We start from the raw sequence: 14,364 nt of genomic DNA on the forward strand, positions 1-14,364 counted from the left end.
TTCAGAAAATACCACTTTTTTTGTCATTAAGAACTTTTTAAAATAGAAGTATAGTAGATATACAATATTACATGTTGTAATATACAGTATAGTGATCCACAGTTTTTAAAAATTATACTCCATTTATGGTTACTGCAAAATATTATCTGTTCTCCATACTGCACAGTATTTCTGGGTGGCTAATTTTACACGTGATAGTTTGTACTTCTTAATCTCTTAGGCTTGTATTGTCCCTTTCCCCTTCTGTCTCCCCTCTGGTAACCACTAGTTTGTTCTCTGTATTTATGAGTTTGCTTCTTTTTTGTTAAATTCATTAGTTTGTTATATTTTTTAGATTCCACATGTAAGTGATATCATAACAATATTTGTCTTTATCAGGCTTATTTTACTTAGCATAATACCTTCCAAGTCCATCCATGTCTTTTGCAAATGGCAAATTGTAGTTCCTTTTTTATAGCTGAGTAATATTCCATTGTGTATGGCCTCTTGGCTATTGTAAATAGTTCTACTATGAACATTGGGGTACATGTATCTTTTCAAATTAGTGTTTTTGTTTTTCAGAAAATACTTTTCAATTATCTAGTTTTAAAGAAACAAAAAAATATTAAAGCAGGCTATTTCCTTCACTGTAGTTTTTTAAAGGATTTCTAAGCCAAGAAATCGCATTATTCTCAGTGGAGAAATATTTGAAGGATTATAAAAGATTAAATATTTGAAGGATTTATAAAAGATTAAATATCTCATTTCTGTGTTTCTGCCTGGTAGAGTTTTAAACATAGGCTCTTGTTAGTGAGTTTTGAAGGAAAAAAGACAAGTATAAATAAGGAAGTTCTTGTAATATGTATTTATACAAGAGGTTAAAGGTTAAAGCATCTGCCTCCAATGTGGGAGAGACCCGGGTTCAATCCCTGGGTCGGAAAAATCCCCTGGAGAAGAAAATGGTAACCCACTCCAGTATTCTTGCCTGGAGAATCCCATGGACGGAGAAGCCTGGTAGGCTACAGTCCACGGGGTCTCAAAGAGTTGGACACGACTGAGTGAATTCACTTCACATATGCTAAAGAACCTAACTGAGTCACTCTATAAAATTCAGATGAATGAGAAATTGTATAAAATCTGTAAAAAATCTTTTAAATTCTCATATTTCATTTTCATGTTCATCATTATCTTCTAGTAAAGAAATAGTGGAAAGTAATATCATTTGTAATCTCAATAGAAATATCAGACACTTGGAAATCATCTTTAGTGGGCCCTAACTAAATTTATAAAGAGACTAAATTCATTCAACAAATATTTATTGAACAATATTTTATTTTGCACTTTTAATCAGAAATACAAAATATAAACTGGGTATGAATTTTCTGTTCCAAGGTTCTGGAAAGAATATATCAGCAGGACTTAGAATACTATAAGTAATATACTTGGTTTTGCTTGCATATCGAGTTGGCAGCAGTGATTCTAAGGCAGAAATTTGGAAGAGTAGGAAGCAGAAATATATCTAAAATCCAGTTTTCAACTATAAGTAGTAAAGGAACAGATCCTATCTTCCAAAATTATGTGGTTTTGCCACTTTTTCCAGTGACTTAAGGTCACTCACTTAAGACTTACTGTTATTTATTTTCTGAGCATTTTTAAGACTACTTTAAGTTAGATGTGTTATATTTAATTCTATTATTGAAAAGATAAAAATGTAATCAAAGTATATGATTAGACATATGTGAATATAGTTACAGCTGAAGTCTTGCTGATCTTTTCTATCAAAGCAGGATCAACAGAACCACAAAGAGGTAAAATATGAAAAAAGGTTACTATGTGATGGAAACCAACACCTGATAGGAAGCCTGAGAGAAAAGTGCTTTAGGATAAAAGTAAGTGTTCTCCTGTTAAAGTTACAAATGAATATTTGTACGCTTCAAGAGGTCTAACGTGGATTAAATAGATAATGCTCAATACTTTTCTAAACTTTATAATCTAGCACTAGTACATATATGTATACATAGATACACGCATACACCACACAAACACAAAACAGAGGAGTTTGTGATCATAAGGCTTCACTGGAAAGGTGGTATTTGAGCAAATACCTGAAAGAGGTAAAGGATCAAGCCACACAGGCCTGTGTCCAGGGAAAGAGCAGTGTAAGCGGAGGGAACAGCAGGTACGAAGCTTCTGAGACAGGCTTGCTTGGTGGGTTCCAGGGTCTTCAGGAAGGAGGACAGCCAGTTAGCGGTGAGGTCTGGAGTTAATGAGGAAGAGGCAGACTGTGGGGCTTTAAGCGGACTGCAGGCTTACTCTGATTAAGATGGAGATCTCTTGAGAGAGACATTGATCTGACTTAGATTTTAAAGAAATGGCTCTGTTAGGTTGAAAATGAGTGGAAGCAGGAGGACAATTGAAAGACTAATTCCAGTAATCCAGGCAAAGGTGATAGTGGCTCAGCCCGAAGAGGTAGCAGTGGAAGTGGTGAGAAAGTGTTTGGATTCTGAATATATACTAAGGGTAAAGCCAACAGGATTATCGTCGCCCCTGTTAAAATGCAGTCCCTAAAAACTGTTTGTGTTGCTTATGGCTATATCACTTAGCACAGTTCCCAACAGAAATCAGCATTGAGAATGCCTTTTTTAAAAGTACAAATGAATGACATACAGCGCTGCTCCATGCCATAATATGATTCATTCTAAGACTAAAGGCAGCATCCCCCCTGCAACAGCCACAGATTAATGAACATCTATCCAGCTTTTCCTTAAATTATTAAAAAAAGAATTCGTTGTAGTCAACTGCCCCTTCCATAATTTAACACCCTAAACTAAACATGTTATTTATTACATGATTAGCAACTTGATGTTCCTCCGCCTGTACTCTCACTGAGGGTTCAGCTGCCTGGACTTTCATCATTTGTATTTGTGGGCCCAGACTCACTGTCTTCCATATGCAGGCACTGTACTTACCTCATGAGATAGGTTTTATTGTTTCATTTATAAACAAACTGAGGCTCAGAGGAAGTTTAGTGGCTGCCCAAGTTCACATAACTAATAAATTAGTAGCATAAGGATTTGAAATCAAGTCTGACAAAGTGTAAAACTTGGGCATAGAAGCATTTTTACAAATATAATTTTTATTATTTCCTTTAAAATAATATCTATATATTTTGTAGATTGCATATATTCAGGTATCATTTAATATTTGATCCCCTAGAAAACTCTATGGCAGTTATTGTAACCTCATTTTATAGTGGTGAAAATGGCTCAGTGTTTCCCCAGTTAGCGAGTGGCAGAGCTGGAATCTAAACTCAAACTCTGATAAAGGGTTAGAAAACTTAGACTCTAGGCAAATAATAGAAATGTGTGAAGAAGCTCCACCAATTTGACAAGTAATTAGTTTGATTCTTGGTCACGTATCTGCTCACTCATACTGCCCACTGTAAATATAAAACAGCATTCAGACTTGAGCTACAATACATACTGGATTGAATTCACTCAGATTTCCCTTCAGACTTTATATAAACAAATGCTCCTTCAAATCATGGATGTTCAAAAGACCAAAAGAAAATTCATCAAATGATAACAATGATTGTTTCTGATTTTCTTTGTTATATTTGTTTAATTTTTTTTAATTTCCACAGTAATTTTTATAATCCAAAATCAATAATAAGTTTGCTTTCAATTTTTAAACACAAACATCATAATTTATTTTCCTCCTACAAGAAGTAGTAAATCTTTTTGTTGCAGCTCTAGGGCTGGGACTATTTCTTGTTCAAATAAATTAGTACATTGAATAAATTCTAATTTTCTTTAGGAGCTTCTTAAGAGATACTCAGCGATGGATAATCACTATGAATGTTTAAATAGATTGTCTCTTGACTTGAAGAAGGAAATTGAAACCCAAAAAGAGCTTTCAATTCGAGTAAAAGCAAACCTCTCACTTCCATATCCACAAACCAAACAAATCCAGAAACTTCTCACTGCAAACCAGAGATGTTCCATGGAATTTCATAGAGTCGTAATGAAACTTCAGGTACCATCTTTTTAAGTAATATCTTTGTAAATACTGCTGTAAATTTCTATTACTAACGTGTTTGAGTCCTACCTTGAAAGTTGGCCTGTCATGCTGCAGTCCATGGGGTTGCAAAGAGTCAGACACAGCTTAGCAATAAACTTTTACTTTTCACTTTTTGAGAGTTAGCATATTCACTATTAAATTGAAGATTGGATGGGTCTAAGAACAGTGTGTGCAAGACCCTCAGTGCACCTAGGACCTGTTTATTCAACAAAACCTGAGCTTTGCCTGTGGACCTAGATTCAACAAAACCTGAGCTTTGCCTGTGGAACTAGACACTGTCCAGGTATTTAGGAGACAGATGTGAATAGCATCTCAAGAACCTCATAGTGAGTGAAGCAGACATATAAACAGGTAATAAGCCTTGTCATAGAAGTATATTTAGATTGTATGACATACCAGATAAAAAGTTAGAGAAGATAAGACTGGCTTAAGTGATAAAGCTTGGAGTTCATTTTGTAGATGAGGCAGAGCCATTGGATAGTTATTTTAAGGTGCTGGCAATGGCATGATCAGGTTATTATTTTAGATACTTCCCTATAGACAAAGAAGAAATGAGTTTGTGGCCAGAAACAGTTGCACTGGGTCCAGATAAGCTGTAACAATGACACTGCTACTAGGGAAGGATTCTTGGGATGGAGGGGACACACCTGTGACAGCGTGAGATAGTAGTCCGTGTGACTGATGGTCGAGGTAAGGGAGAGGAGTTTAAAATGACAGTCAAGATTCAGGCTTAGCCAGGTTTGTAGACAGTGTTACCATTAACAAATAAAGAGGGGAAAGAGATTAGGTGTTCAGTTTGAGATGTTTTGAGGTAGAAATACCTGTGACAGAATGTTTAAGAAGAGAGACCAACGAAGCATTCAGTTGAGAGTCTGAGACTAGTCAGGAGAAATGTCAGGACTAAAGACAAAGATTTGGGATTCGTATAGGTGACACATTGCACAACATCTGTGAGTAACATCACCCAGAAAGCATAGTAGAGGAATAACAGGTTGGAGATACAATAAGCACTTCAGAAGGGATAATTCTTCAAGAGACAGTAGCAGAAAAGAGCAGCTCATGGGTTCAAGGTTAGAAAAAGTCAAAGTGGCGGAAGAGAACCAAGCACAAATGCTGTCACTGAAGTCAGAGACAGAGTCTGCCAAAGACGAAGTGGTCAAGAGGGCAGATGTGTTAGCCGGCATAAGGACTGAAGAGATCCCCCCAATTTGTTGATAATAGAGCTCACTGGTGACCTCTTTCAGACTGGTTTTAGTTGAGTGATCAAGGAAGAGGCCAAATTACAAGAGATTAAGGGATGATGGAAGTTAGGGGAAGTAGGGAACTGGTATCTGGCCTTCCTGTTTGGTAAATTGCCCTGCAGGCCCTGATACTCTTCCACAAACCCTGGCAATCAGATATCCAGGTCTTACTAAAGAGATCCACGCAGCATATGGTATTCAAATTATTATCACCTTAAAGCCAGACATCTAAATACACTTGACAAGTAAATCTTGAGACATGTCATACCCATTTTTGTTACCTGGTCAAGGTAGGCAGAAGATGTTGAAAATAATCTCAGATATCTAGCTGGGAAACCTGGGTGGTTAATGATATAATTAACCAAAAAGAGGATAATAGACATAGATGGGTTTCTAGGGAAAGGAATCATGCACATTTTAAGCCTGTTGAAATTGAGGTGATTGTAGGACATCTATGAAGTGTATTGCAGGAGGAAGTCAGAAATATAGAACTAGAGAGAGGCCTGAGAGTTATCCTCCCAAGTTGCTGAGAAGAGAAAATTGAGAATAGAGTGGCTCTTTCCTCATTCCTCACTTAACCAGGGAACATAGATAAACAAGGGATGCCATCCTGTCTCCTAGTCTCAGGGGTTTAAAACTTCTTCTAAACATGGTACAAGTTTCATTTCCCAATTTGTTTTATGTTTCTCTGCAAGTATGTGCTAAGCTATGTTGCAAGGACAAAGGAAGAACAACATGAATCCATCAATAAATTTGAAATGGCTTTTATTGATGAAGTGGAAAAGCAAAATGAACTGCTAATGGAACTACAGCACTTTCAACAAGATTATGATGTACCACCTGGAGAATCAAGGGACCTCAAATTGAACCAGAGCATGGATCTACATATCGAAGTATAATTTGTTTAAACTGGGTTTAACTAGATGTCAAGCCTTTTATCAAGTCGAAAAGTACCTTTGCATATATTTAGAGTCATTTTTACTTACCAAAAAATTAAAAATCAGTTGCAGAGTGACAGCTGGTGAGGTGTGAAGAGTGCCAGATAATAGTGTAGCGTCCTTTCAGAACCCCAAAGATACAGAAAATAGATGTAATATCATCAAGTGGGAATCCATGGAACCTCAGAATAAGTTTCCAAATGCCTTCTGAAACTTCCTAGATCTGTGACTGGGAGTCAGAAACATTTTCATTACAACTCCACATGGAGTGTCTTACTCAGCAGTATGAGGCCAGTGTCCAATTTCCAATACCATGTGCAGCCTGTTATATGCACAGAAAGCAACATCCAGAGACAGTTCATATATTGTGATAATTAGTCATAGATGTATAGTTTTGAGGGGCTTTAATTTGAGCAGGATTTGTAGACTTGCCTTTGTTACATAGGTTGACTGCCAAAATTTTATTATCAATAACTAAAGTTTTAAATTAAAATTATATTTACTTTAAAATATTAAGAATAAAGTTCAGTAAGGTGTTTTTCCCTTTTTATGATATTTAGATTAAAACTTTTCTAATGTTCAGGTGATTCAATGCTTATTTTTCACAGGAAATTCTTAAGGATTTTTCAGAAAGTGATTTCCATAGCATAAAGACTGAATTTCAGCAAGTACTAAGTAATAGAAAAGAAATGACTCGGTTTTTGGAAGAGTGGTTGAATGCTCATTTTGATATAGAAAAGCTTAAAAATGTCATCCAGGAAGAAAATGATAGTATTTGCCAAGTGAACAACTTGTATCATGAGAAAATAACGGTAAGTAGTCATTTTCTTGTGCGACCTCATTCTTCTTCTTGTTGACTGCTTTAATTTTTCTACCTCATTTGTTTAAAAAAATCTAAGAATAACTTAATTTTAAGTATTTTCTTAAAATTTACTTGCGTATGCTTTGTGAAAAAAGTTGACTGTAAAACATCGTCTGCCTCTAATGTATTATGCTTCCTTAGGATAATTAAAGATATATTTATACTTGTAAAGAAGATAAAATCTTGCTGTGTAGCAATCAATTTTTTACACAAAAAATCCTCTTGCCATTTTCCTCTTTTTCTTCTCACTTTGGGCTGCTTCTGTAGGAACTGAGCCTTTTTTCCAAGCAGCCCCCAACAATGTGAGCCCAGAGCCTGTTTCAGGGCTACAGGCAACAGCTAGAGGAAACCCCTGGACAGCTAGTCAGCTGCTTCATTAGTAAGGCCGCACATGCTTTTCATCTCAGCAGTGTCCCTCTCGCACGCCTGGATCCTTCAGCTTTGATGTTCACACTGTGGTTTGTGATCATCGTTCCAGACCAGCCCTAGGGAACAGACTCATAAGAATCAACATCGCTTTCACACAGTTTATTGTTTCACCTTTTACTGATCAGAATATTCATTCTACTTTCTGAAGTAATCCCTATCTCGTATACCTAGAAAAATATGCAGTAATGAGAAAATGGCTTGTTACTGCATGTAACCAACCAGTGGAGAAGGAAATCGGTGGAAAAGGCAATCCACTCCAGTATTCTTGCTTGGGAAATCCCATGGAGAGAGGAGTGGGTGGGCTACAGGCCGTGGGGTCACAAGAGTCGGACACAACTTAGTGACTAAACCACCATAAGTAACTGGAGCAGAGGGACCTGGATTAATATTACAGCATTTAGTATTAGTGTTATATCTCTATGTTTGGGTAGTTATTTCCAAACAAAGACTTTAACTTCATCTGGAAACAATACTTTAATCATATTGAAATATAGATAATGTTCCTAAAAAAAATAATTGCCTGTGACTGGATTGTTCATCCATTTGTTAAATAGTCCAGGCTGGCAAAATAGTAAATGAGTTGTTTCAAAAAAAAAAAAAAAATAGTTCACAGTCAATGGAGAAACGCATAGCCAGTGTTTGGATAAGGTAATCTCCACATAATTAAGTGTTGTTCTTGTAATGTTGAAGGCCCAGTTGTGATCAAAAAGTAGGAATTGCTCCAGCAAGTTCCTACTGTTCTGCAGAGGGAACTGTACTCAGTAGTTTGTAATAACTTGTAAGGGAAAAGGATCTGAAGAAAAAGGAAGACAGGTATGTATGTATAACTGAATCATTTTTCTCTACACCTGAAACTAACACAGCATTGTAAATCAGTTACACTTCAATGAAAACAGAAAGTGGGACTCTTGCAATGAGGACCAGCATAGATATGTGGCTTCTTCCAGCACCCTGAAAGAAGCAGCTGGTAATTCTATGTAGTGTGAGGTCCTAGTTGAGAGCCATGGAGCATCCAGGATGCTGGCAAGAACACAGCTAAGTTAGAACCCAACTCTGACACATTGGCCATAAAGCCACCAAGAAATTTATAGGTAAGACCAATAAGACATCCATGATGACAGCAAAAAGTACATCGTTAGAAGTTCGGAAGTAAAAGGATGATGTGAGTAATTTCAGAGCTAGTTAAGCTTTGATGTAAAAAGAAGATATTGATTGATCATTATTCCCTGCACAGAAATACAGGGTTTTCAGATTAATTATGAAAAGTCAGTGAATGATTTTCCCTATGAGCACTGAGGTTTAGAATGAAAATAGCTTGTTGTTAAGTTTACTGGGTATGTCCTGCTATTAGATGTCAGTTAATGTTTATGTATAATGTGGTATATGTCATAACGTGCATAATAACTTTAACCTGCATAATTCTTCAGCTTCTTCTTCGTATGTTAGTTGGGATCCAATACAGTGAGATTATCATCTTGCAAAGCAGTACAGGTGCTCTTCAGCCCTTACTGTTTTATTCTCATCACCAACATCCAACGTCATTTGAAATTTCAGGAACTGATTTGAACCACAAAGGATGTTCACATTCTTTTAAAGTTCTGTTCTGGAGTGTGCTGAATAACAGGTGTCAGCATATGCCTTGTCCTACAACTCTAGTATTTTCATAATGTTTTCCTTTTTTTTTTTTTAATGTAATTCATTTCATTTGAGGGCTATAATGGTGTTTTTACAATCCAATAGGCTATAATGAATGAATTAACAGAGTTTGAAGAAAGAAATGCTACTATAGCCAAAGAATGGGAACAAGATCTGAAATCAGTGAAAGAAAACAATCAAAAACTATTTAAAAACTACCAAACTTTGAAGCTCTCCCTGACCTCTGGTGCTCTTGTTAATCCTACTACACAAGACAGGAATCTTCATGTCACAACAAGAGCTACACAGCAAGTCACAGAGGTGTGTACTTTCTTAAGTTTTTCAATTTGCAGTTTCATCAAAGTCTTAACATCTTATATGACATTTATATATAACATGTCTTACATAGCATTTCAGAGCAAAATTATAGTATTGAATGTGTTAGAGAACATGGAGTATCTTTGCATACGTGTGATGGGCTTGTTTTTTTAAATAAGAGTTCTATTGTGGCTATCATTTAGCTAATTAAACAGCTAGGTGTTATATAAGATCTTCCCTTTGGATTATGAAGCAGAAGTAACTCATAGCTTAATTTGATTACTAGATGCATACACCACTTAAAGTATTATTACCGTACAGTGTAAGCTTCCTAAATCATGTGACTTTCTATTAAACTATAATCTGTGTCTTTATATAAAACTAGTTTGGGGGAAAAAGCAATTTAGAGTTTCTCTAATTATCATCAATGTTTTTCATATTGGTTAATGTTATAATCAAAAATGGAAGAGGCTGAAAATAGATTTTGTAAGCAGATTAACCTGTGCAGAAGAATCAGTATGTTACTTGAATAATTAAATTACTTTACCCTTACTTGGACTCTGTAAAGCAAACATGGTATTTTATTTTATTATCACACAAAATGACTTAGTGGGGAGCCCAAGAGTAAATTATAATTGATCATTTTTACTGAAATAAACACTCATAATAAAACAACAGCCACTAGTTTAATAAATATCAGCAGAAACCAGAAGGTCACTAGTATACAGTAGATTGATGTATTGATTACTACAGACCTCAGTCAGCTGGCAGAAATTTGAATCCCATCTAACAAAGCAGTAAGATGAAGAAGCAGTGAGCCAGGACATGCCTTATCAAATAAAAATCATATGCTATTAGTTTGGAAATGATACCAAATTAGAATAGTTTGGTAATAATATAGGAATAGATAAGTAAAATAGTTTGGTAATGACATAGAAATAAGTAAATAGAGCATTGGAACAGAATAAAATTCCTTACACTCAGGAAAGTTTGAGAATTTGTATATCATGATGGTTAACAATCAACTCAGTGAGGAAAAAACGATTTACTTAATATTTGATTCAGAACAACCAGCTTGACATCTAGGAGAAAAATATCTGGATTTCCACCTCACTCAAACAAAAATAAATTCTGGGTAGGCCAAAAAGAAATGTATTTTCTGAGAAAAACTGCATGTATATGTATGTGAATAATCTTATAAATATGAACAAATTCAGATATTTAAATTCCAGTATTTTGGGTACCTGGGAAAAAAACTAGAAATCACCTAAATGTTCATTAGTGGATGATTTCCATGAAACAGGGTGTATGTATCCATGAAAACAAATATGAGAGATCTACATAGAGAGCATCACTGACTCAATGGACATTCAGTTCAGTCGCTCAGTCGTGTCCAACTCTTTGCGACCCCATGAATCGCAGCACGCCAGGCCTCCCTGTCCATCACCAACTCCCGGAGTTCACTCAAACTCATGTCCATCGAATCGGTGATGCCATCCAGCCATCTCATCCTCTGACGTCCCCTTCTCCTGCCCCCAATCCCTCCAAGCATCAGAGTCTTTTCCAGTGAGTCAACTCTTCGCATGAGGTGGCCAAAGTACTGGAGTTTCAGCTTTAGCATCATTCCTTCCAAAGAAATCCCAGGGCTGATCTCCTTCAGAATGGACTGGTTGGATCTCCTTGTAGTTCAAGGGACTCTCAAGAGGCTTCTCCAACACCACAGTTCAAAAGCATCAATTCTTCAGCACTCAGCTTTCTTCACAGTCCAACCCTCACATCCATACATGACCACTGGAATAACCATAGCCTTGGCTAGACAGACCTTTGTTGGCAAAGTAATGTCTCTGCTTTTCAATATGCTGTCTAAGTTGGTCATAACTTTCCTTCCTAGGAGTAAGCGTCTTTTAATTTCATGGCTGCAGTCACCATCTGCAGTGATTTTGGAGCCCCCCAAAATAAAGTCTGACACTGTTTCCACTGCTTCCCCATCTATTTCCCGTGAAGTGATGGGACCAGATGCCATGATCTTCGTTTTCTGAATGTTGAGCTTTAAGCAAACTTTTTCACTCTCCTCTTTCACTTTCATCAAGAGGCTTTTTAGTTCCTCTTCACTTTCTGCCATAAGGGTGGTGTCATCTGCATATCTGAGGTGATTGATATTTCTCCTGGCAATCTTGATTCCAGCTTGTGCTTCCTCCAGCCCAGCGTTTCTCGTGATGTACTCTGCATAGAAGTTAAATAAGCAGGATGACAATATACAGCCTTGACGCACTCCTTTTCCTGTTTGGAAGCAGTTTGTTGTTCCATGTCCAGTTCTAACTGTTGCTTCCTGACCTGCATACAGGTTTCTCAAGAAGCAGGTCAGGTGGTCTGGTATTCAGTGGACATTAATCTGAGCAAATTCCTGGAGAAAGGAATGGGAACCCACTCCAGTATTCTTGTCATGGAGTGAATTCCGTGGACAGAGGAGTCTAGCTGGCTACACACACGGGGTTGCAAAGAATCAACCATGACTTAGCTACTGAACAACAACAATTGGAAAGATCTGGAAAAAATATTGTCAAGTTTTTTGTGTTTTTTTTTTAAATGCAGGACTATTTGTTTAGTATGTTCCTACTGTGTGTGTGACTGTTTTTATGAATTGAGTATTCACGTATGCTTAGATACACATAGAAAACTTCTGGAAGATTACACCTGGAGGAGTCAAGTCGTTACCTTAGGGTCAGCTGGGCTACTGAGGTGGGGAAAGCTACCCTTCGTCAATTGTTCCATATGCTTTTATTTTTCAAGTCCAAAACTAGATAATAAAAATAAAGGAAAAGATATATTAAAGAGCTAATTATCAACTCTTAAGTTGTGTTCATTTAAAATGTAGGTGCCTATTTAAAATGCTTAGTACCATGCTGACTAGTAAATAAACACAAAACCTTATAATGTAAAATCTGGGTATTTTTTAACTCAAAAAGCATGAGCTTATAAATTTAAAAAAAATACATGTGTAAATTGGCATTTGGCTTCTTCTTCTCTTTTATCCTCTGTTAATGCGATCTGTGAAAATGAATACCTGCATATGACTATCTTTGTCTTATATTCTGTGACTGTCTTTATGGCAGACGTTAAACGTGTACTTTTTCTAATAGAAAATTCAAGCGCTGGAAACATCACTCCGTGAAGCTAAAGAAAGTGCTATGCAAAAGGAGGGCAAGATTATGAAGATGCAGAAAGAACTTGAGATGACTAATGATGTAATAACAAAACTTCAACGGCAAGTTAATGAATCAAATGAATGCCTTGAAAAAACAAAAGAAATGATCCAAGTACTTCAGGTAATTTAACAATCTCATTTTACAAATATAAGAGTGGGGTTTGTTGTTTTTTTTTGTTTGTTTTCATTTACTATTGAATTTGGCAGATGATTTGGGACTCAGCTTTTACTTCAACTTTGTATTATCTATGCATATCTGAAGTTCAGGACTCAAAACTTTTAAAAAGCAAGTGACAACTTAGAAATGAAATGTAGGAGTTATTTTCATCCAAAATTATTTTTGTCTTCCTAAAAAAATCGTTTTTAAGAGACATATAAATATTATTCTTTACAGTTTAAAGTATATTTTTTTATTTTTCCTAAAAAGCTTCAGATCCAAATAATACTCTTTATTAGATAAGTACATTTTAAAATTCTCTTTTCTTCCACTCAATCCCTTGTTGTTGAGCCCCACCTGCTAGCCTGTCAGCTGACTCTGACCTGTTTTTTGAAGAACAGTAGCATGACTGTTTTTGCCCCGAGTGCTGTTACACCGTCTGAGCCCTCGTTCGTTTTGTCTTTACCATTGCCTTTTGTTTTAGCCCAGCCACTTCCCATTCTTCTTTTACTTGAGTCCAGTCCTAATAGGTATTTGTGTTATCTCTGCTCCAGTGTCTCTTCATTGTAGTTAAAATTGGGAACTAGTCAAGAATGTCTATTCTTTCCATTATTTCATATTGTTCTAAAACTTCAGGCTCACTCAATGAGACATGAAACAGAGAGGCAAGAGAAAATAACATTTTTTGTTTTTGTGACAGTATAGCTAAAAACCAAAAAATTTCACTGTGAAGCTTTAGAATTTTGAGACTAATATTTTAATATTTCAAATAATTTAATGACCACATTTTTATTCATTCAACAAATATTTGTGGCTACCCGCTATGTGTTAGTCATTGTTCTAGATGCCACATGTACAGCAATGGGATAAAAAAGTTTCTCCCTTCCTTCAAGGAGTTTACATTATCATTCAGGAAGTGAGAAAATAATGAAATATATGTGTGTGTGTGAAAGACTGAAAAATGCAATGGAAAAAAATTAAGCCAGACAAGGTACGGGGATACTGAATAAAGTGGGAGTGTAAGGGAAAGAGATGTGATTCTATAAAGGGTTACTGAGGAGGGCTGCACCTTTAGGGTGACGTGAAGTGATGGGGTGAGCAGTGTGGTAGAAGGGCCTTCTAGGCAAAGGAAGTAGCAAACACAAAGGTCTCAACACAGAAACAGAAAGTCTAGACATGTTCAGGAAACCACAAGAAAGCCAGTGTCTCCCGAGCAGAGTGAGCAAGAGGATAGAGGTGGGAAAGGAGGTGAAAAATAGCAGAAAGCCAAATCATGAAGGGTCTTGCACGCTCCTCTGATTTTTATTCTGAGTGAGATGGGAAATCATCAGAGGATTTTGGCTAAAGGATATCATGGTCTTAGTTAATTTTTAAACAGTTGTCCTTTGAAGAGAGAATCCAGGAGAATGTATTAATGTGACATGCTAGCTGCTATTAAAAAAAGGGAACCAAAAATGCAATGGCTCAAATAAGATGGAAGGTTATTTCTCTAGCTCATGTAAAAGCCTGAGTTCCCAGTT

The 14,364-nt window shown here is 36.4% G+C and overlaps 1 protein-coding gene across 5 annotated transcripts in view; it reads left to right on the top strand.

The window, feature by feature from the left end:
* Nucleotides 1-14,364, top strand: part of CENPE (centromere protein E) — a 76,273-nt gene that overhangs the window by 52,580 nt on the left and 9,329 nt on the right. For 3 of the 5 annotated variants that reach the window (XM_040237746.1, XM_040237749.1, XM_040237748.1), the window contains 6 exons: nucleotides 1,764-1,868; nucleotides 3,796-4,014; nucleotides 5,996-6,193; nucleotides 6,847-7,050; nucleotides 9,270-9,485; nucleotides 12,623-12,808. In XM_040237746.1, coding sequence (XP_040093680.1) covers nucleotides 1,764-1,868; nucleotides 3,796-4,014; nucleotides 5,996-6,193; nucleotides 6,847-7,050; nucleotides 9,270-9,485; nucleotides 12,623-12,808 — 1,128 coding nt within the window. The remainder of the gene's footprint in view (nucleotides 1-1,763; nucleotides 1,869-3,795; nucleotides 4,015-5,995; nucleotides 6,194-6,846; nucleotides 7,051-9,269; nucleotides 9,486-12,622; nucleotides 12,809-14,364) is intronic. The other 2 variants (XM_040237751.1, XM_040237747.1) reach the window with 1 other exon arrangement.

Source organism: Oryx dammah, unplaced genomic scaffold (assembly GCF_014754425.2).
Source record: "Oryx dammah isolate SB20612 unplaced genomic scaffold, SCBI_Odam_1.1 HiC_scaffold_3, whole genome shotgun sequence".
NCBI classification, from domain to species: Eukaryota; Metazoa; Chordata; class Mammalia; order Artiodactyla; family Bovidae; genus Oryx; species Oryx dammah.